This window comes from Micropterus salmoides, unplaced genomic scaffold (assembly GCF_014851395.1).
Source record: "Micropterus salmoides isolate LMB-PRFRI ecotype aquatic unplaced genomic scaffold, ASM1485139v1 Ms_hic_scaffold_1, whole genome shotgun sequence".
Taxonomy (NCBI): Eukaryota; Metazoa; Chordata; class Actinopteri; order Centrarchiformes; family Centrarchidae; genus Micropterus; species Micropterus salmoides.
In genome coordinates, this window is record NW_024040040.1 from 4,534,726 (window position 1) to 4,559,822 (window position 25,097).

General features: G+C 39.7%; 1 protein-coding gene across 1 annotated transcript in view; it reads right to left on the reverse strand.

Annotated features, from left to right (window-relative positions):
• Window positions 1–25,097, reverse strand: part of LOC119915596 — an 89,549-nt gene that overhangs the window by 49,200 nt on the left and 15,252 nt on the right. The window contains exon 6 of the mRNA XM_038735199.1: window positions 22,042–22,326. Coding sequence (XP_038591127.1) covers window positions 22,042–22,326 — 285 coding nt within the window. The remainder of the gene's footprint in view (window positions 1–22,041; window positions 22,327–25,097) is intronic.

Below are 25,097 nucleotides of genomic sequence, written 5' to 3' on the forward strand. Positions count from 1 at the left end.
TATTGGCACGTAGTGTTTTACACATACGAGGAATTTGCTTTGGTCATAAGGTGCTACGCGTAGAAAAACATACAGTCAACATAAATAAATGTAGAAATACATAAATATGGAATGGACAGTGCAAGTTATATAAGAATAACAAAAATAATACAATAAAACTGTTAGCAGAGAAAGAACACTGTTGCATTATTCTGGGTTTGTGTCGTGCAGAAGTATTGCAACGGAAGAGAATATTGTGTACATATAAATATATAAAGTGACGGCATAAAAATATACAACAACAAAGATCAACAATCAACAACAAATATGTGCAACGTGCCAGGTCTGTGCCCGACACGACATGTGCAAAGACATTCGTATCATTTGCAAGGGGGGAGTGTCAGTGGGGGAACCCGGACCTTGTTGATGAGGCTAGCAATGATTTTAACAAGGATATATGTGGAATTTAGAAAACCTTTAAACTTTTTAAAGTTAGGCTCAACCCATTCTCACTCTGAAGTCATCAAATATGGTACCATGGTCAAGACCCTTTGGTGAGTTTTTAAAGCATTGGGAAGCCTTTCAGTGTCATTGTTGAACGCTAAAAGTAATTTAAATACCAGAAAACTTCAGGTAAGATTGATGTGGATGGATGGATCAGACACCAGCCTTTCACCTACAAGACTGATGTTTGTTTCCCATGTAAAACAAAAACTCTACATACAGTATCTCACAAATTGAGTACACCCCTCACACATTTTTGTAAACGTTTGATTATATCTTTTCATGTGACAACACTGAAGAAATCACACTTACTACTAAAGTAGTGAGTGTACAGCTTGTGTAACAGTGTAAATTTGCTGTCCACTCAAAGATAACACATCACACAGGCATTAATGTCTAAACCGCTGGCAACAAAAGTGAGGACACCCCTCAGTAAAAATGTCACTTGAAAGGATATAAGCAAATATTTACAAAAATTATGGGTGTACTCACTTGTGAGATACTGTTTTTAGTTTTTTAAATAACTTGCATAAGTAACGTAGATGTTTTAAAACCAAACTAGGGCTGAACGATTTTGGAAATTAATCTAAATCGCGATTTTTTAAAACCAATATTGCGAGTGCGATTTAATATGCGATTAATTTTAAGCTCTTTACCTTCTGTATTATTCAAAATGGACAAGCAGTAAATCAGTGTATAGTATCACCAACACAATATTAGATAGAACTACACTATTTCTTGTGGGTCAGGCCTGTGTTATGATGAAATTAGGTAGAATTATTATTATGAGCAATGGAGGAGAAGATATATCAAATTATAATCTAAGAAAGATAATTTGAGTCAAGTCATGGCATTAAATAATATGATATATCATCAGGTCGCCCTACCTACAGACCACAGTGTGTTATACAGTAAGAGCTCAATACAAAACCCACATTTCAACCAGCAATTAATAAGTCCTTATCCCAGTTCAAATCTCCTAGGAGTCCATCTTTCTGTATCCCAGTGAGAAAGAAAAAATACTCAGTTTGAGGTTCAAATAAAACAGAGTGACGACTGTCGTGTTTAATAGACAAGCTTAGAAATTCTCCGACAACACCGGACCAGACATCAACTTCGTCAGACTGCTTTCGTCTTGGGTGTCATGTGACCAGAGAATAATCGCAGCCATTGCGATTAGAAAATCTCGTTTTATTACATCGCGATAATATCGCAAATGCAATTAATCGTTCAGCCCTAAACCAAACCATAATTTATGTCTAAACCTCACCAAGTAGTTTTGCTGCCTAATCTTTCTATGACTCTGGTGGCATCTGCAGTCTTCTATGCAGTAGTCTGTTGCAGGGCTCTCAAGTTTTATCAAAAGTTTGGAGTAAGATTACATCTGTTAGAGGAGGAAGTACTCAAACACGTGCAGCAGCGGCCCCCGGCCCCACCAAATTCCCTCTTTTGATCCAGAGCCAAAATACAGAAACATATCTCAAGTCCTTTCCTTAGTTTTAGGTAGCCAAAGCCAAGCCCAGTGGAGGACAGTGATAAAGTACATTTACTGACTGTAGGCCCTACTTAAGTACATATTAGAGACATTTGTACTTAACTTCAGTGTTTTTTTTACCATTTTCTACGTCTACTCCCACCTCTCAAAGGAAATATTGTACTTTTACTTCACTACATTTATCTGACAGCTTCGGTTACTAGTTACTTTAAAAATAAGCTTTTTACACACAAAACATATGAAGAGTTTAAAAAATAGGATGTTTTGTTATAAAGTAAATTACTTAACAGTTTATACAAGTACAGCTAGTAGGCCTACATTACTTAGGCTAATTGACAGAAAGGTAATTGCAACTGTTTGGTATTAGTCATTTTTCATCATCACAAACCTGAAGATCTGCAGGTTTTACTTTTGATTATTTTAATGTATTTTTAATTATTTGAGGTTTTTAGAAAACAAGCATTGTAAAAGGTGTCACTTTGGGCTCTGGGTAATTGTGACAACATTTCTCACAATTGTCACCATCTTTGCAATCGATTTAATGGAGTAAACAATCAGCAGATTAATACATATAACAATAAACATTAATTGCTGATACAAAATTGTTCAACCTCCACCAACTACATTAATGCATGAGGAAGAATAATTAATGATAATATATAATAGCTTGATAGTCATAGGGGACATTTTTCTTTCTCTAATTTTATTTTTAATGGGCTACTTCCACATTTTCCTGCTTTTAGACTACTTGTATATTTTTACTTAAATTTTCAATGCAGTAGTTTTACTTTTAACAGAGTTTGTTTTTTACAGTGAGGCATCAGTCCTCTTATGCCGGTGTCAGACCAAACGCGAATTTTCGCCTCGCGATGCTTTTCTCGCGTGAGTACATTCGCTGCAAGTGTATGGAAGGCTAAAAGGCTCACAATACGCTACTTTCCTACCTTGTTTTGTTAAAAAAAACAGCGTAAAAAGCGCCGTTTGAACGGCAAAACGTAAAAAGCGCTGTGGAATTATGTAAACAACGACGCATTTCTCGTCGGTATGGAGGTGGCGAAAAAAACGTCGCTCTATGTGCTCATGTAACGCCGCTTTTTAACGGGGCTCAGTGTCCCCAATGACGCATAGTGTTAAATGATAATGAGCTCCACCCTTTCTTTTCCAAAGCCAATCAGTTTGAACTGTTATCACCCAATCAGTAAATAACAAGAACAGACCACATTAATCCAACACCACACGGGTGCAGTGATCACTCAGAGGAGAGGACAGAGAGCCAGGAGAGGAGACATGCTGGCCCAGCTTGGACTTAATTCTGCTCCTAAAGATGCAGTCTGGACAAAATGTGACTCATGTTGACCAAACAAATGAATTCAGAGACTGTTTTGTCCACATTGTTACAGAGACCTGCCCCATCAACATCCCCGATCAAGCACTTGGCAGTTGGTCCATGTTTCGATCTGTCCGCGCAAGACTCTAGCAAGATGAGCAGAAGTGGACTTTGTGTTTTACATCGATGATGCTTGGTGCACTAACGCAGTCAAGATGGACTCTTCAATAAAATACAATACATGTTCGGGGTGTATAGCATACGTAGGCCTATATGTTTATAGCTTATGTGTATAAATAACTGTAGAAATTGTTTTATTGTATATTATATTTAGTATAGGCCTAAAATTTATTATGTTGTGTGGTGAAGGAACTACAAAACCTTTCTGTTGTCTGTAAGCAAGCCACAGACACATAAGAAAACCACTCCAGACCTTTTGAGTTGTCTATAGTTAGAGAGATGGAATCTTACTTAGGTCCTAATTAAATCACGCCAATGTAAGATTTGACCTGCAAAATTGTAGCGCCCATTAAGCTATACGAAACTACCTATTATTGCGTTGTATATCGTTTATCTAAAGAAACGCCTATCATGACCACTTAATTTTCCACTCAGAATCCAGAATGCTCAGAATTTCTTATCCTTTAGGCATATTTCATTATTTTTATAGTAGGCCCACTTTAATCTTTTATTTCTCTATGTTCTTTCAACGCACATTCTTGGTGTTCTTTCATCGGATTTTTCTAAAGCACTTTGAATTTCCACTTTGTATCCATTGTGCTTATAAATAAACTTGCCTTGCCACTATTCCCTTTACAAATTTGTTAGACAATGTCATTGTTTGGAAATATTGAAGGTAGACAGATAAACAGTCATAGTGAGAAGTTTGCTCTATGAGGCAGGTTGCAGGTTCACGTCCGCATTGAACAGGTTATCATTTGTGGAAGGTCCTAACTCGCTCCTGGTAAAATGAGTGTACTAACCTCCAAAAATGAAAACCAAGGACTTTCATTTTGCAAAATGAAACGCTGTGTAGCTACATTTTAAGTATATAACGTCTGTGTTTCCCCCTACTTTTATTAACAAATTAGAACTAACCCAGCACAATCCAAACATAATGCAAGACCTCCACTAGGTGGCACTCACACACTACCAATAAAGTAGACGTTTTAAGGATTTGGCTACAGTACACATGCATTCTTGTATATTAATTTCTACAGAAATTCGTTTGTATCAGGCTCGAAAGACTTAATGCGTATACATCCGAACCAACAATTTATTTATGTATCAAGTCACCAACATGCTTCGGCCTACTTCCATCAGGACATTCTTGGTTTGGATGCAGCAGCACAGACGATCAGACCACTGGAGGCAGGTGTGTTCCTACATGATGCACCTTGAAACCTGGTGTGGTAAAACTTTCGAAGAGCATATCTGATTATCTTTTCAGTAATCTTCATGACATTGGGACTTCCTGTCCCATGGAAAGACGCAGCCCTACCACAGCTGGGTCTCCATCAACGTTCATAATTTTAAGCTTATTTGAAAATTTGGCTAAAAGAAATAAGAGTCTGTGCTCATTCCCATCTGCTGTGTTACAAAAATAAAGAAGGGCACTCTCCTAATCAAGGATGGAGTTGTGAACGGCTGCAGGTTCCAAACTTGACACCTAAAATGTCAAGTACTCTACAGGTGCATCTCATAAAATTACAATATAGTGGAAATTTCATTTATTTTTACATTTTTTCAAAAGGTGAAACTTCATTACAGATTCATTACACATGAAATTAAATATTTCAGGCTTGAAATGATAAACTTGATGAAAACGGTAAACAGAAGAACATCTTAGTTAATTAAACAGTTAAAGAAAGTGAAACGCGTTGTTTATTCTTTGATATTCATTTTGGTGGTTTTCTGTTCATTAATTTCTACAACAAGGAGGTTTATTTTTACCAGTTTTTAGAGAATGTTTAAAGATATGTTGGCTACTGAAATCACCTTTCTAAAGATGGAGGACTTTTTCAGAACCAGCCCAGACACTTAGTTACCAGTTGAGGAAAACTACATTTACAAAAAATTCAGTATGATAGGCCTAACCATTCTAAAATGAATCCTTGCTGGTTCATTAAGTCTAGATGCAGCAACTGTTAATTGATTTGAAGAGCTGGTGAGTCAACTGTGTTCATATGTGAGATGTCAGATATATGCATCATGTAGAAACACACTTGCTTTTCTGCCTCCTTGGTCTGACGGCCCGTTCTGCTGTGCTGCCAAGACCTGGGCCCTGTTTCAGAAAGCGGGTTCAACAAACTGAGTTGTAAACCTGAACTCTGGGTTGACGAACTCCGAGTTTTACATTTCAGAAAGGCCGATCAGAATAAGTTCAGTCAACTCTGAGTTTGTTGAGCCTGAAGCGCGTGCGTGGGGATGGAAAAAAGACATCAATGGAGCTCCAATACTACAATTCACCATGGCAACGGGTAAATAAAGGCAGAGCCTCTTTTTAATCGTGTGTAGCTAGAAAAATTAATGCGTGCCAACGCGGACCATGATTGGCTATAAAACGCAGGATTGATACGTTAACAATATTACATTTTATACAGCGTTGCTGATTCATCATTTAGCAGACTGGAATTTCCTTAATGAATAATAAAGTGTTCGAATTCTCCTCCAGCCTGTTGTTCATTTTAAACAGCTACAGGCCTGTTTATTCAGCTGGAACCTGACAGGACTAAATGCCGGTGACAATAACTGAAGATAAAAATATTAATGAACAGATTAGACACATTTTAGGCTCTTCATGGACCTGTGATTGTAAAGCCACAGTCCAACTCAGTAGGCCTATACCTATTAATGAGTGTGAAGTTTTAGACATTTATGTTCCATTAATAAAATCTTGCTCATTTCGTATTTTGTCAGAGAGTTGAACATGATGCATGAAGCGTCATGTTCAAGATCATGTTTGGGTAAAAAAAACCAATAGCCTATTTAACCGTGATTTCGATGATTCTAAAGACGTAACTGTTCCAATATGTGCTTTGAAATCGACAGTATGAATGAGGAAATGTCACTTTTGTCACACCGCTTCCAGCTCCGCAGGAGAGGAGTCGGAGAGAAACTAACATTAGTTGAAGTAAATCTCCTCCCGAGCAGGTTAGGTTCACAGCGTAAGTTGCCGGGGTTACATACCTAGAGTTAATCTGATCTCGCTCTGTGAAAGCGAAATCTCGGGCTCAATTTACTCAGAGTTTTCACTAAACCCGCGTTCTGAAACAGGGCCCTGCAGATTCAAAGCTTTTATTTGTTGTGCATTTGCTGAACAGTCAGTTGCACACACCAACCATCCTCCTTTCTCAAGCCTGCAGACGTTGCACCTTATAGTAAAGCACAGTCGGTACATTAATATTGGATTGGTTCTATTAGGTCAATAAAATAGAGGAAAACACAGTAAGGTTTGTTTGCTTACAACTTCATTTTACTGATTGCCATTGTAACAGAAAACAGAAAAACCTCCCGCAATAAACGAGATGGGAACGGGTCGCGAACCCGCAACCAATAGCAACTCTACTTATAAGGCGGCGTCATTAGCAGTGACAAGTGTCACTATTTACTGATTGGGTGATAACAGTTCAAACTGATTGGCTTTGGAAAAGACAGGGTGGATCTCATTATCATTTAACACTATGCCTCATTGGGGACACTGAGCCCCGTTAAAAAGCGGCGTTACATGAGCACATAGAGCAACGTTTTTTTCGCCGCCTCCAGACCGACGAAAAATGCGTCGTTTTTAGCGGCGTAAAAAGCGGCGTCCTGGCCGTTCAAACTAAGCTTTTTACGCTGTTTTTTTTAACAAAACGAGGTAGGAAAGTGGCGTATTGTGAGCCTTTTAGCGTTCCATACTCACACACAACGCGAGAAGGCGATTTTAACGCGAGAAGGCGAATAAACACAACTCGCCATTACTACAACTGTATGAAACCAGAGTAAACATTTTGCTGTGATTAAATAGCAATAAACGGATTAAACTGATGCCGAAATAACTACAACATGATGCAGATTTGTTAAACATATGAATTCATGGTTTGTCAGGTCTAGCAGCAAGACAGCAGGACAACAACTTCTAAAATGTTTGTTTTCTGAATGGAGTTTGGATCGATCAGGGCTATGCTATGTTAACTTGGTCACAGTAAAGTACAATGATAGCTGGAATAAAGTTACAGACACATGTTTTCTGAACTCACCAGGTAGTTCAACCTCCTTGCTTTCTTTTCTCCAAGTAATGTCCAGCTTTGTCCGGTTTTATAGAAATATGAAGTCGTAGTCCGACAGAGCTAACGACGCTAACAACAACACTGGAACCGGATGTGCACGGAAGATAGCTGCTGAGAAGCTCCAGTGAAGATAAATCAACGTTGAAATCCCAAAAACTAAAGCAAAAAGCTAATTTAATAAAAACAGTTAACTCGGAGCTCCTCCCGCGAGTAAACGGCATAGTTGTCAGAGCCGAATCCGACCGACTAGGGGTGTTTATTTCTCCGAAGGTTGCAGCGCTGCTCCCTGCTCCTCTAGCCCAAGTTTAGCAGCTGTCAGCCGGCCTGCAGATTTTCAATCCCCCGCTCTGCCCCGCCCCCTTCGCGTCGCTTCGCCCGCCCGACAGGAAATCGCGTCTCTCCGCGTCTTTACATTGACTTTGTATGTAAACTCACCGCCCCTAACGCTCGCTTCGCTTTTGGTCTGAAAGCACCTTTACTCAAAACAGGATCTGAATCCTTTTTCCACCACTGGCCAAAACAGCCAAAGCTTTTGGTTGCAAAGAGGTTGGAGAGTTTTTGACTGCTTCAATAATGATTTAGCACACATTTGTCTGTACTCCCCAACATCAGCTGCTCTCACTCTTTGATCACAGGCAGGTGATTTCGTCCAGGAATCGTAAAATCAAAATGCTAAGAAAAACAGATCGGGCACCTACAGTTACCACATTCACTGACTCTTTCAACTTCACCTCCGTGTGTGCGCGAGCATCCATGTTGCTTGGTAACGAACATGCTTTCAGCGGGTCACGGAATTTACCCGGAAACTTCAAATTCTAATTTCTGATTGGCTTACCGGCTCTGATACTTGGTACAGAGAAAGCTATGAACTCGACATATAACGCCATATGCCTGCGCCTCGACCATTAATTGTATAGCGGGACAACTTTGTGGCGTTATCTCTTACTTCTCAGCGTGAGAAATAAAAGCTGTGAGCGTGTGAGCTGCTTGAAATGCGAGTGTCTCAGTGAATGCGTGAGGCTTGAGAACCTTGTTGGGAAGCTAGAAGCTCTCTGTGAGACTCCAATGTGTCCCTGAGCAAGACACTTAACCCCATGTGGCTTCAGAGGCGTGCGGCCTCTGATATAAATAGCAATAGTAAGTAGCTTTGGATAAAAGCGTCAGCTAAATGAATAAATGTAAAGACTCATTAAACTGGATAAGAGGACTAGTTATGCTGCGTTCCATTAACCTCGGAAGTTGAAGGTTGGAGCAGAGAATGACGTCACACCCGAGTTGACGGCGTTCCAGTTACAAATCGGAAAACCTCGCTCCGCCAGCCGTTGGTTACAACTAGCCAGGTTGCCATGGTTACACCGGTTGATACAAAATGCGTTGTGTGGCATTTACTCACACTGAACACTGTAGCAACACGTGTACAAATAGCAGTTGGACGGCACTTTGTGTACAAAAAGTTCTATAAGACACAAGTACACAGAAGTGCTAATAAACAGTATAAACTACAGCTTTCACTAGCTGTTGATACTCAGAGCAGCCATCTTGGATCATGAACTTGGGGTAGTGCCGTTTACCGACTTTCCAAGTTTGCAATCTGACTTAAGGGGGCTTTGAAATTTCAGACTCTGAAATTCCGACTTCCCATGTTAAATGGAACGCACCATTATGTCCTGGACTGCCCTCCAGACTCCACAGAGGAGGAGGGTGAGAGGAGGACGTTAGCCAAGCTGACATCAGTCATGGACGACACCTCTCAGCCCCTGCAGGAGACGTGAGGTCTCTGAGCAGCTCCTTCAGCATCAGACTGCTGAACACATTAAAAGAAGGAGCAGCTCCTTCATCCCAGCAGCTGTCACACTCTCCAACAGAGCAATGATGCAACAGGAGTGCAAACTCATCACGGGGAAGAAGTTGACAAAGATATATGTGTGTTCCTTCTCCTTGTGTGCTGTTATGATGTGAAACTGAAGACCCTGCTATCTGGACATTCAGCCTTTAAAAATATAGAAACAGATTATTTGAAAATCTGACACGTAAAACTCTGCTCACAGTGCTGAGAGAAAACACTCATCACAGAAAACTACAGTGGCTGACGCATTGTGGCATAGGGACTTGTAGTTTTTAAACCCGGGACGGATACACAATACACCAGCACCACCCACACAACTCACGCCACATTTTATGTTAACAAGATTACTGTACATTATTTATAACAATAACTTTAGTGAAACAGATGTAAAACAGAACAAGAGGAGGCGGGTAGAAGGAGCACATACTGGCACAATGGTTAAATCTACATCTGTCCACTGCAGAGACACAATCCACAACCTGGAGGAGGAACTAGTATAAATTAGTGTATTAGTATAATATTGTAACATTAAATGAACAGAATAGAGTTCATTTAATAGTGTAATGTTAGTATAATGTTTAGGGCTGGGCACATTAACGTGTTATTATTTGAATCGTTGCCCAGCACTAATAATGTTAATAAATTATAAAATGTTACTATAATGATAATCATTTCAAATCATATTGTATTTTATAGCTTATTAATTCTAGTTATAACAGTTTCATTCTATGGGTTGTTTTCATTCATTAAATCCGTGTGCAAGAAAAATGCTCTACATTGGTTACAAAGGTTACACAGAGCAGCAGAGGCTGCATCCTGATAATAAACAGTACGGTCTTCACCTCCAGGCCTGTTTAACACCATGCTTCAGTGCCCATCTATTATCTGACTAAACCTGTAATTTTCATGCCTGCTCTGTTCTGTACGGGGTTCTTTACTGCGGCGATGCAGATGATAACAAGGTCAAGGAGAAAGAGAAACACATGTTAAGTAATGTTTTTTCTGGAGCTTCTGGAACAGCTAGTGCAGAATTGCTGCTATAGAGTAACGTCAGAGTAGCATGAATTCCAGATTGAGACTGCTTGTCAAAAACTCAGACCTGTATCGTATTTAGACCACATATGAAAGTGGCCCAATCCAAACTGGAAGAGATCAGATTCAACGTGGCTTGGGCTGTTCACACTGACGTCAGTAGGACTGAAAGACAGGGGGCTCAGCCCCCAGGGTGCATAACTTGCGCTCCCAAAAAACTCACATCTTTTGTATTAGAACTACACTTATGTCAACAACCAGTGAAGAAGCCAAGATGTTAACAGGTAAAAAGCCAAAGACATACTCTCTTCTTCCATTTCTCCTCTGTTGAACAAAAGTTACTGTAATGTCGCTTTTCAAAGATGCATGGGGGGAATTTACTTTGGCCACTGAGTTCTGATTGAGATGACTGATAAAAACAAAGAGCTTCCAGAAATGTGCATGTTATACTGGAATACCAGTCCTGAACCAACAGAGTGGCTGAAAGGAAAACTTTACCCAAACATTTATCACCACCAATGAATAAATGTAAATTTATTTATCAATCAGCTCCAAAAGTTTCCAGAAATGTCCACTGAAGTCATGTGAAGTACAATTCATTTACCTGAGCTGTGAGATATAAGGCAGACACTGTAGGAAACTCCTCACTTCACTCTCTTCATCTGAGCAGCCTGTCAGCTCCACTGGTTTCTTCTCTGGTTGGAGTTTCAGCACTTCCAGGAGGATGGAGGTCTTTCTCTCTGAGAGGTTTATGGACCAGACTGCAGGAGCTGACTGGAAAACTGACTGTAATGATGGAAGGACCCTCAAGCCTGTTTTAGTCTCATAGTCCTTCAGGTGGGAGTACAGATCCAGCAGGAAACCACATGATAATATCATCCATGTAACTAAGAGGGAATGATTGATATCTGCACACTGATGATAACAGCTCCAGTATCTTCTCTCCTGTCTGCTGTTCTCTCTCTGCTGCTGCACAGAACAGATTCCCAAAGAACTCAACTTCTCCTGAGCCTCTAAACCGCCAAGAGAATCTGGAACGAGAATTGAACATTTTGTTATGATCTGATGTCAACAGCAGAAAAAGAGCCATGCATTACTGATATGGAGTTTATCTGCTAAAAGCCTACAAATACCTGCTAATGAGCAGAATACAGTAAAATCAATCAACCTAAAACTCAAGTAACAATCAGAAGAATCTGAATCAGAAAGGCTTTATTGGCACGTAGTGTTTTACACATACGAGGAATTTGCTTTGGTCATAAGGTGCTACGCGTAGAAAAACATACAGTCAACATAAATAAATGTAGAAATACATAAATATGGAATGGACAGTGCAAGTTATATAAGAATAACAAAAATAATACGATAAAACTGTTAGCAGAGAAAGAACACTGTTGCATTATTCTGGGTTTGTGTCGTGCAGAAGTATTGCAACGGAAGAGAATATTGTGTACATATAAATATATAAAGTGACGGCATAAAAATATACAACAACAAAGATCAACAATCAACAACAAATATGTGCAACGTGCCAGGTCTGTGCATGACACGACATGTGCAAAGACATTCGTATCATTTGCAAGGGGGGAGTGTCAGTGGGGGAACCCGGACCTTGTTGATGAGGCTAGCAATGATTTTAACAAGGATATATGTGGAATTTAGAAAACCTTTAAACTTTTTAAAGTCAGGCTCAACCCATTCTCACTCTGAAGTCATCAAATATGGTACAATGGTCAAGACCCTTTGGTGAGTTTTTAAAGCATTGGGAAGCCTTTCAGTGTCATTGTTGAACGCTAAAAGTAATTTAAATACCAGAAAACTTCAGGTAAGATTGATGTGGATGGATGGATCAGACACCAGCCTTTCACCTACAAGACTGATGTTTGTTTCCCATGTAAAACAAAAACTCTACATACAGTAGCTCACAAATTGAGTACACCCCTCACACATTTTTGTAAACGTTTGATTATATCTTTTCATGTGACAACACTGAAGAAATCACACTTACAACTAAAGTAGTGAGTGTACAGCTTGTGTAACAGTGTAAATTTGCTGTCCACTCAAAGATAACACATCACACAGGCATTAATGTCTAAACCTCTGGCAACAAAAGTGAGGACACCCCTCAGTAAAAATGTCACTTGAAAGGATATAAGCAAATATTTACAAAAATATTATGGGTGTACTCACTTGTGAGATACTGTTTTTAGTTTTTCAAATAACTTGCATAAGTAACGTAGATATTTTAAAACCAAACTAGGGCTGAACGATTTTGGAAATTAATCTAAATCGCGATTTTTTAAAACCAATATTGCGAGTGCGATTTAATATGCGATTAATTTTTAAGCTCTTTACCTTCTGTATTATTCAAAATGGACAAGCAGTAAATCAGTGTATAGTATCACCAACACAACATTAGATAGAACTACACTGTTTCTTGTGGGTCAGGCCTGTGTTATGATGAAATTAGGTAGAATTATTATTATGAGCAATGGAGGAGAAGATATATCAAATTATAATCTAAGAAAGATAATTTGAGTCAAGTCATGGCATTAACTAATATGATATATCATCAGGTCGGCCTACCTACAGACCACAGTGTGTTATACAGTAAGAGCTCAATACAAAACCCACATTTCAACCAGCAATTAATAAGTCCTTATCCCAGTTCAAATCTCCTAGGAGTCCATCTTTCTGTATCCCAGTGAGAAAAGAAAAAATACTCAGTTTGAGGTTCAAAATAAAACAGAGTGACGACTGTCGTGTTTAATAGACAAGCTTAGAAATTCTCCGACAACACCGGACCAGACATCAACTTCGTCAGACTGCTTTCGTCTTGGGTGTCATGTGACCAGAGAATAATCGCAGCCATTGCGATTAGAAAATCTCGTTTTATTACATCGCGATAATATCGCAAATGCAATTAATCGTTCAGCCCTAAACCAAACCATAATTTATGTCTAAACCTCACCAAGTAGTTTTGCTGCCTAATCTTTCTATGACTCTGGTGGCATCTGCAGTCTTCTATGCAGTAGTCTGTTGCAGGGCTCTCAAGTTTTATCAAAAGTTTGGAGTAAGATTACATCTGTTAGAGGAGGAAGTACTCAAACACGTGCAGCAGCGGCCCCCCGGCCCCACCAAATTCCCTCTTTTGATCCAGAGCCAAAATACAGAAACATATCTCAAGTCCTTTCCTTAGTTTTAGGTAGCCAAAGCCAAGCCCAGTGGAGGACAGTGATAAAGTACATTTACTGACTGTAGGCCCTACTTAAGTACATATTAGAGACATTTGTACTTAACTTCAGTGTTTTCTTTTCATACCATTTTCTACGTCTACTCCACCACCTCTCAAAGAGAAATATTGTACCTTTTACTTCACTACATTTATCTGACAGCTTCGGTTACTAGTTACTTTAAAAATAAGCTTTTTACACACAAAACATATGAAGAGTTTAAAAAATAGGATGTTTTGTTATAAAGTAAATTACTTAACAGTTTATACAAGTACAGCTAGTAGGCCTACATTACTTAGGCTAATTGACAGAAAGGTAATTGCAACTGTTTGGTATTAGTCATTTTTCATCATCACAAACCTGAAGATCTGCAGGTTTTACTTTTGATTATTTTAATGTATTTTTAATTATTTGAGGTTTTTAGAAAACAAGCATTGTAAAAGGTGTCACTTTGGGCTCTGGGTAATTGTGACAACATTTCTCACAATTGTCACCATCTTTGCAATCGATTTAATGGAGTAAACAATCAGCAGATTAATACATATAACAATAAACATTAATTGCTGATACAAAATTGTTCAACCTCCACCAACTACATTAATGCATGAGGAAGAATAATTAATGATATAATATAATAGCTTGATAGTCATAGGGGACATTTTTCTTTCTCTAATTTTATTTTTAATGGGCTACTTCCACATTTTCCTGCTTTTAGACTACTTGTATATTTTTACTTAAATTTTCAATGCAGTAGTTTTACTTTTAACAGAGTTTGTTTTTTACAGTGAGGCATCAGTCCTCTTATGCCGGTGTCAGACCAAACGCGAATTTTCGCCTCGCGATGCTTTTCTCGCGTGAGTACATTCGCTGCAAGTGTATGGAAGGCTAAAAGGCTCACAATACGCTACTTTCCTACCTTGTTTTGTTAAAAAAAACAGCGTAAAAAGCGCCGTTTGAACGGCAAAACGTAAAAAGCGCTGTGGAATTATGTAAACAACGACGCATTTCTCGTCGGTATGGAGGTGGCGAAAAAAACGTCGCTCTATGTGCTCATGTAACGCCGCTTTTTAACGGGGCTCAGTGTCCCCAATGACGCATAGTGTTAAATGATAATGAGCTCCACCCTTTCTTTTCCAAAGCCAATCAGTTTGAACTGTTATCACCCAATCAGTAAATAACAAGAACAGACCACATTAATCCAACCCACCACACGGGTGCAGTGATCACTCAGAGGAGAGGACAGAGAGCCAGGAGAGGAGACATGCTGGCCCAGCTTGGACTTAATTCTGCTCCTAAAGATGCAGTCTGGACAAAATGTGACTCATGTTGACCAAACAAATGAATTCAGAGACTGTTTTGTCCACATTGTTACAGAGACCTGCCCCATCAACATCCCCGATCAAGCACTTGGCAGTTGGTCCATGTTTCGATCTGTCCGCGCAAGACTCTAGCAAGATGAGCAGAAGTGGACTTTGTGTTTTACATCGATGATGCTTGGTGCACTAACGCAGTCAAGATGGACTCTTCAATAAAATACAATACATGTTCGGGGTGTATAGCATACGTAGGCCTATATGTTTATAGCTTATGTGTATAAATAACTGTAGAAATTGTTTTATTGTATATTATATTAGTATAGGCCTAAAATTTATTATGTTGTGTGGTGAAGGAACTACAAAACCTTTCTGTTGTCTGTAAGCAAGCCACAGACACATAAGAAAACCACTCCAGACCTTTTGAGTTGTCTATAGTTAGAGAGATGGAATCTTACTTAGGTCCTAATTAAATCACGCCAATGTAAGATTTGACCTGCAAAATTGTAGCGCCCATTAAGCTATACGAAACTACCTATTATTGCGTTGTATATCGTTTATCTAAAGAAACGCCTATCATGACCACTTAATTTTCCACTCAGAATCCAGAATGCTCAGAATTTCTTATCCTTTAGGCATATTTCATTTATTTTTATAGTAGGCCCACTTTAATCTTTTATTTCTCTATGTTCTTTCAACGCACATTCTTGGTGTTCTTTCATCGGATTTTTCTAAAGCACTTTGAATTTCCACTTTGTATGCATTGTGCTTTATAAATAAACTTGCCTTGCCACTATTCCCTTTACAAATTTGTTAGACAATGTCATTGTTTGGAAATATTGAAGGTAGACAGATAAACAGTCATAGTGAGAAGTTTGCTCTATGAGGCAGGTTGCAGGTTCACGTCCGCATTGAACAGGTTATCATTTGTGGAAGGTCCTAACTCGCTCCTGGTAAAATGAGTGTACTAACCTCCAAAAATGAAAACCAAGGACTTTCATTTTGCAAAATGAAACGCTGTGTAGCTACATTTAAGTAATAACGTCTGTGTTTCCCCCTACTTTTATTAACAAATTAGAACTAACCCAGCACAATCCAAACATAATGCAAGACCTCCACTAGGTGGCACTCACACACTACCAATAAAGTAGACGTTTTAAGGATTTGGCTACAGTACACATGCATTCTTGTATATTAATTTCTACAGAAATTCGTTTGTATCAGGCTCGAAAGACTTAATGCGTATACATCCGAACCAACAATTTATTTATGTATCAAGTCACCAACATGCTTCGGCCTACTTCCATCAGGACATTCTTGATTTGATGCAGCAGCACAGACGATCAGACCACTGGAGGCAGGTGTGTTCCTACATGATGCACCTTGAAACCTGGTGTGGTACAACTTTCGAAGAGCATATCTGATTATCTTTTCAGTAATCTTCATGACATTGGGACTTCCTGTCCCATGGAAAGATGCAGCCCTACCACAGCTGGGTCTCCATCAACGTTCATAATTTTAAGCGCATATTTGAAAATTTGGCTAAAAGAATTGTGAGTCTGTGCTCATTCCCATCTGCTGTGTTACAAAAATAAAGAAGGGCACTCTCCTAATCAAGGATGGAGTTGTGAACGGCTGCAGGTTCCAAACTTGACACCTAAAATGTCAAGTACTCTACAGGTGCATCTCATAAAATTACAATATAGTGGAAATTTCATTTATTTTTACATTTTTTCAAAAGGTGAAACTTCATTACAGATTCATTACACATGAAATTAAATATTTCAGGCTTGAAATGATAAACTTGATGAAAACGGTAAACAGAAGAACATCTTAGTTAATTAAACAGTTAAAGAAAGTGAAACGCTGTGTTTATTCTTTGATATTCATTTTGGTGGTTTTCTGTTCATTAATTTCTACAACAAGGAGGTTTATTTTTACCAGTTTTTAGAGAATGTTTAAAGATATGTTGGCTACTGAAATCACCTTTCTAAAGATGGAGGACTTTTTCATAACAAGCCCAGACACTTAGTTACCAGTTGAGGAAAACTACATTTACAAAAAATTCAGTATGATAGGCCTAACCATTCTAAAATGAATCCTTGCTGGTTCATTAAGTCTAGATGCAGCAACTGTTAATTGATTTGAAGAGCTGGTGAGTCAACTGTGTTCATATGTGAGATGTCAGATATATGCATCATGTAGGAACACACTTGCTTTTCTGCCTCCTTGGTCTGATCGCCCGTTCTGCTGTGCTGCCAAGACCTGGGCCCTGTTTCAGAAAGCGGGTTCAACAAACTGAGTTGTAAACCTGAACTCTGGGTTGACGAACTCCGAGTTTTACATTTCAGGCCGATCAGAATAAGTTCAGTCAACTCTGAGTTTGTTGAGCCTGAAGCGCGTGCGTGGGGATGGAAAAAAGCCATCAATGGAGCTCCAATACTACAATTCACCATGGCAACGGGTAAATAAAGGCAGAGCCTCTATTTTAATCGGGTGTAGCTAGAAAAATTAATGCGTGCCAACGCGGACCATGATTGGCTATAAAACGCAGGATTGATACGTTAACAATATTACATTTTATACAGCGTTGCTGATTCATCATTTAGCAGACTGGAATTTCCTTAATGAATAATAAATTGTTCGAATTCTCCTCCAGCCTGTTGTTCATTTTAAACAGCTACAGGCCTGTTTATTCAGCTGGAACCTGACAGGACTAAATGCCGGTGACAATAACTGAAGATAAAAATATTAATCGAACAGATTAGACACATTTTAGGCTCTTCATGGACCTGTGATTGTAAAGCCACAGTCCAACTCAGTAGGCCTATACCTATTACTGAGTGTGAAGTTTTAGACGTTTATGTTCCATTAATAAAATCTTGCTCATTTCGTATTTTGTCAGAGAGTTGAACATGATGCATGAAGCGTCATGTTCAAGATCATGTTTGGGTAAAAAAAAAACCAATAGCCTATTTAACCGTGATTTGATATCGACAGTATGAATGAGGAAATGTCACTTTTGTCACACCGCTTCCAGCTCCGCAGGAGAGGAGTTGGAGAGAAACTAACATTAGTTGAAGTAAATCTCCTCCCGAGCAGGTTAGGTTCACAGCGTAAGTTGCCGGGGTTACATACCTAGAGTTAATCTGATCTCGCTCTCTGAAAGCGAAATCTCGGGCTCAATTTACTCAGAGTTTTCACTAAACCCGCTTTCTGAAACAGGGCCCTGCAGATTCAAAGCTTTTATTTGTTGTGCATTTGCTGAACAGTCAGTTGCACACACCAACCATCCTCCTTTCTCAAGCCTGCAGACGTTGCACCTTATAGTAAAGCACAGTCGGTACATTAATATTGGATTGGTTCTATTAGGTCAATAAAATAGAGGAAAACACAGTAAGGTTTGTTTGCTTACAACTTCATTTCACTGATTGCCATTGTAACAGAAAACAGAAAAACCTCCCGCAATAAACGAGATGGGAACGGGTCGCGAACCCGCAACCAATAGCAACTCTACTTATAAGGCGGCGTCATTAGCAGTGACAAGTGTCACTATTTACTGATTGGGTGATAACAGTTCAAACTGATTGGCTTTGGAAAAGACAGGGTGGATCTCATTATCATTTAACACTAAGCGTCATTGGGGACACTGAGCCCCCAAAAAAGCGGCGTTACATGAGCACATAGAGCAACGTTTTTTCCGCCGCCTCCAGACCAACGAAAAATGCATAGTTTTTAGCAGCGTAAAAAGCGGCGTCCTGGCCGTTCAAACTAAGCTTTTTACGCAATTTTTTAAAAACAAAACGAGGTAGGATAGTGGTGTATTGTGAGCCTTTTAGCGTTCCATACTCACACACAACGCGAGAAGGCGATTTTAATGTAAAGACTCATTAAACTGGATAAGAGGACTAGTTATGCTGCGTTCCATTAACCTCGGAAGTTGAAGGTTGGAGCTGAGAATGACGTCACACCCAAGTTGACGGCGTTCCAGTTACAAATCGGAAAACCTCGCTCCGCCAGCCGTTGGTTACAACTAGCCAGGTTGCCATGGTTACACCGGTTGATACAAAATGCGTTGTGTGGTATTTACTCACACTAAACACTGTAGCAACACGTGTACAAACAGCAGTTGGACGGCACTTTGTGTACAAAAAGTTCTATAAGACACAAGTACACAGAAGTGCTAATAAACAGTATAAACTACAGTTTTCACTAGCTGTTGATACTCAGAGCAGCCATCTTGGATCATGAACTTGGGGTAGTGCCGTCTACCGACTTTCCAAGTTTGCAATCTGACTTAAGGGGGCGTTATCTGAAATTTCAGACTCTGAAATTCCGACTTCCCATGTTAAATGGAACGCACCATTATGTCCTGGACTGCCCTCCAGACTCCACAGAGGAGGAGGGTGAGAGGAGGACGTTAGCCAAGCTGACATCAGTCATGGACGACACCTCTCAGCCCCTGCAGGAGACGGTGAGGTAAAACCGAACAAAAGGAGGCGGGTAGAAGGTGCAAATACTGGCACTATGGTTAAATCTACATCTGTCCACTGCAGAGACACAATCCACAACCTGGAGGAGGAACTAGTATAAATGAGTGTATTAGTATAATATTTTAACATTAAATGAACAGAATAGAGTTCATTTAATAGTATACTGTTAGTATAATGTTTAGGGCTGGGCACATTAACGTGTTATTATTTTAATCGTTGCCCAGCACTAATAATGTTAATAAGTTAATTATAAAATGTTACTATAATGATAATCATTTCAAATCATATTGTATTTTACAGCTTACCACTAGTCTAATATTAATTCTAGTTATAACAGTTTCATTCTATGGGTTGTTTTCATTCATTAAATCCGTGTGCAAGAAAAATGCTCTACATTGGTCACAAATTTTTAATGTTAAACAATAGTTAAAACCATTTCTGCATCAGGAATCACATAAATGGCCTGTTTCAGATCCAAAACTGCAAATTTCACTAAAAGATGTTTGCGCCGTTGAACATAATGTTTGTTGTCTCTGTAACATCAGCCAACACTTATAACAGTCACTTCTTATCTTATTACCTGGACTGTATATCCATAGCTAAGGCTGGGAGAAATGACTAAAATCTCATATCCTGATATTGACCATTTTTTGTAAATTAAATGAAATATCATGATATTGACCATTTTTGTAAATGAAATTAAATATCATGATATTGACAAGTAGTGTAATTCTGAGAATTTAATCAAAGTGAGTTGAAGCAGCCAATTATGAGCAGTTCCAGGAGGCAGCGAGTCCTTCTGATAGGCCACAGCTTAGCAGTTCTATCATGCTGCCTGCAACAGTTTGCTCCACTTGCTTGGTTAAACCCAAAGGCTGAGCTATTGCAGCCAGCGATGAGTCTCTGTCAGAGCCATTATCTCACTGTGTTGATCATTTTCTGAAACCATATGTTGGCTTCCATCATATGTTAAGGACTCTACTGATTTAATCAACAATATATCAACATTAAAAGAGTTACCTAATGATGTAATTCTGGTCACATTAGATTTGGAAAGCCTCTACACTAATATATTCCATGACAGAAGTCTTGAGGCTCTCGAGTATTATCTAAGGCTACGTTCACACTTCAGGCCGTAATGCTCTATTCCAATTTAGTGCAGAGATCAGATTTTTTTAAATTGACAGTCACATTATTATTTAAATGTGGCCCAAACTAAGGAGGCCACTAAGGTTAGCTCCAGTTAGCTCTTACTTGCTAACCCTCACAAGTTACACAGGAGACTCCTGTATGTCATTGCCCTCTCACAATTTCTTCACTGGGTCGCATTTCTCCTGATTTCTGACCAACGTTCACAAATCAAGCACAGGTTAGTTCAGGCAGGCAACGAAGCCACGCAGATCAGGCAGCTAGCACCTGTCCTCCTTCCCTCTGTGTCTGCGTGATTCAGTGCAGGCGACAATGTGCAGATTGAGGATACAGGGCAATCTAAGCTTAACAGTTAGACTACAGACCGCTTTCATTTTGCTTGTTGCGCGTGAGCCCGCATGTGTGTGTTTGTGTGCGCGAGGCGACACAGAGCAGCAGAGGCTGCATCCTGATAATAAACAGTACGGTCTTCACCTCCAGGCCTGTTTAACACCATGCTTCAGTGCCCATCTATTATCTGACTAAACCTGTAATTTTCATGCCTGCTCTGTTCTGTACGGGGTTCTTTACTGCGGCGATGCAGATGATAACAAGGTCAAGGAGAAAGAGAAACACATGTTAAGTAATGTTTTTTCTGGAGCTTTTCGTTCACCACAGCTCCGGCTAGTGCAGAATTGCTGCTATAGAGTAACGTCAGAGTAGCATGAATTCCAGATTGAGACTTTTTGTCAAAAATCAGACCTGTATCGTATTTAGACCACATATGAAAGTGGCCCAAATCCAAACTGGAAGAGATCAGATTCAACGTGGCTTGGGCTGTTCACACTGACGTCAGTAGGACTGAAAGACAGGGGGCTCAGCCCCCAGGGGGTGCGTAACTTGCGCTCCCAAAAAACTCACATCTTTTGTATTAGAACTACACTTATGTCAACAACCAGTGAAGAAGCCAAGATGTTAACAAGTAAAAAGCCAAAGACATACTCTCTTCTTCCATTTCTCCTCTGTTGAACAAAAGTTACTGTAATGTTGCTTTTCAAAGCTGCATGGAGGAAATTTACTTTGGCCAGTTTCCAGAAATGTGTATGTTAGACTGGAATACCACTCGTGAACCAACAGGGTGGCTGAAAGGAAAACTTTACCCAAACATTTATCACCACCAATGAATAAATGTAAATTTATTAATCTATTAGCTCCAAAAAGTTTCCAGAAATGTCCACTGAAGTCATGTGAAGTACAATTCATTTACCTGAGCTGTGAGATATAAGGCAGACACTGTAGGAAACTCCTCACTTCACTCTCTTCATCTGAGCAGCCTGTCAGCTCCACTGGTTTCTTCTCTGGTTGGAGTTTCAGCACTTCCAGGAGGATGGAGGTCTTTCTCTCTGAGAGGTTTATGGACCAGACTGCAGGAGCTGACTGGAAAACTGACTGTAATGATGGAAGGACCCTCAAGCCTGTTTTAGTCTCATAGTCCTTCAGGTGGGAGCACAGATCCAGCAGGAAACCACTCTGATAATATTCATCATCCATGTGTCTCTCTTTAAGAGGGAATGACTGATATCTGCACACTGATGATAACAGCTCCAGTATCTTCTCTCCTGTCTGCTGTTCTCTCTCTGCTGCTGCACAGAACAGATTCCCAAAGAACTTGACTTCACCTGAACCTCTAAACCGCCAAGAGAATCTGGAACGAGAATTGAAAATTTTGTTATGATCTGATGTCAACAGCAGAAAAAGAGCCATGCATTACTGATATGGAGTTTATCTGCTAAAAGCCTACAAATACCTGCTGATGAGCAGAATACAGTAAAATCAATCAACCTAAAACTCAAGTAACAATGATTTTAACAGGGATATATGTGGATTTTAGAAGACTGTTACTAAATTAAAATCTTGACAATATGTTGAATGAAGCAGGAAAGTCAGGCTACAAAGGTGTATCCTCTCCTCTGTATTAAAGATTGTATGTTATACTGGAATACCAGTCCTGAACCAACAGGGTGGCTGAAAGGAAAACTTTACCCAAAACATTTATTAATCAATCAGCTCCAAAGCTGAAATACTGGACCACAAGTTTTAACATCCATCATTCTGTAAAACTCTATGAAACTGTCTGTCTGTTATAAGCATTAATGGAAAGTTCTTCTAGAAGTCTGATGCTGGCTGTACATCTCTGGCTGTGCTCATACTGGCTGAGGCTGCCTGTGTTTCACCTGGGTCTGTGTGACCTGCTAAAGACGTCTGGACTGGGTCTGTGCTGGATCTGGATCAACTGTGCTCGTACGGGCTTATGATCCAGAATCTACCCTACTGCCAAACTTCAGTATAGCCCCTGAAAATAATAGATATCAATACTTGCCTAATATTTTAATATTATCAGCTGCTTCAGGCCCATTCAAACTGGCTGCGCGGATTTCCTTTAACATTTTCAAAGCTAAAATATTATTTATACTAAGGCTAGGCGATAGACAAAATTATTAAAGCGATAAAAAAAAAAAAAAATCATATGATTGGATAATAATTAATCAGGTTAAATGTCAAATTAGGTTCCTATCAAGTTTAAAGGCTGACTTTTGCTCCTTAGTGAAAGCTGAAGGGGTGGAGATGGTGCAGTGGATAGAACACATGCCTTTGGTGTGAGAAACCCAGGGTCACTTCCCTCTGTGACATCCAACAAGTGTCCCTGAGTGAGACACTTGTTGTTCCAGAGGCGTCCAACCCCCGACATACAGTCCCCTCCAAAAGTATTGAAACGGTGAAACAAAAAGAGAATAGACCAGAGCCATTGGACAGACATTGGGCATAGCAAGCACAATAATTTGGAATGTCCTGAAAAAGAAAGAAACTACTGGTGTACTGAGCAACAGACGTCCAACAGGTCGGCCAAGGAAAACATCAGTAAGTGACATCATCAACGACCTCCACAGTGCAGGGTGAAGGTATCACAATCCACTGTTGGAAGAAGACTTAGAGAGCAGAAACATAGAGGCCACACCACAAGATGCAAACCACTCATCAGCAGGAAGAATCGGAAGGCCAGATTGAAATTTGCTAAGAAGTTCTGGAACACAATCTTATGGACTGATGAGACCAAGATTAATCTCTAGCAAAGTGATGGAAAGGCCAAAGTGTGGAGAAAGAAAGGAACTGCTTATGATCCAAAGCACACAAGCTCATCTGTGAAGCAAGGTGGAGGTCATGTCATTGATGATGGAACTGATGAAGGCAGCAGCAGAATGAATTAAGAGGACAGAAACATTTTGTCTGCCAATTTACAGAGAAATGCATTGAAACTAATGGGGAGGAAGTTTATCATGCAGCAGGACAATGAGCCAAAGCACACTGCCAACAAAACAAAGGACTTCATCAGAGGGAAAAGTGGAAGGTTTTAGACTGACCAAGTCAATCAGCTGACCTTAACCCAATAGAGCTGCATTTCACCTCCTTAAGAGGAGACTGAAGGGAGAAACACCCCGAAACAAACAGGAAGTGAAAGAAGCTGCGGTAAAAGCCTGGAATAGCATCACAAATGAAGAATGCAACAGTTTGGTGATGTCAATGGGTCGCAGGCTTGAGGCAGTTATTGCAAGCAAGGGTTCTGCCACCAAATGTTAAATGTTATTTACTTTAAGATTATTTGTTCCATTACTTTTGCTCACTTGAAAAATGGGTGGGTTCAAACAAAGGCTGATATGTCCTGAGTTGTTAAACACATCTAGACGTGAATACCAGGAAATGAGAGCTGAAATTCTGAACTTGTCTCATACTCACCTTTTGATCTTAAATCTTCAGCCAAACACAAAAACAAAAGGAATCTGACTTACCGCTCCAATACTTTTGGAGGGGACTGTATATAGCAATTGTAAGTCACTTTGGATAAAAGTGTCAGCTAAATGAGTAAATGCAATGTAACTGTAATCAGATAGTTAATTGTGGTTTAAACTATTCTTCACTTTTATGGTCAGAATATGAAAATCACTTGCCAAACAGTGGATCACTTCACAAATCTGAGGTAGAACATCCAAAACAATAATGTTAAACTCTTTTTCCAACAAATATGCATGTCTGTGAAGATTCTCAGTCATCCAGGTCATAGTTATCCAACGAAGGTTAAAATCAAGGGCAACTGGACTTGGTTGAAGATACTGGAAGACGTTTCGTCCCTCATCCAAAGGACTTCTTCAGTTCTGACTGACTGGCAGGGAAACTCAGCTATTTAACCTCAGTGGGGTCGTTTGCCAGGATCGTACCGCTGGTTCGTTAGTGGTCCTGGCTGGCGTAACGACAGCGGTTATGGTCGTTAGGACTACCCGAGGCCATGACTGAGCGACCATCGTTGGCATCTTCACCTGAGGCCAATAGGTTACGTTTGTGGAGTTTCCTGGGAAGTGATGAAAGGACCGCACTGTGATAATTATTGTTATTTTATTGTCCAGCTCTAATTTATACCATGAC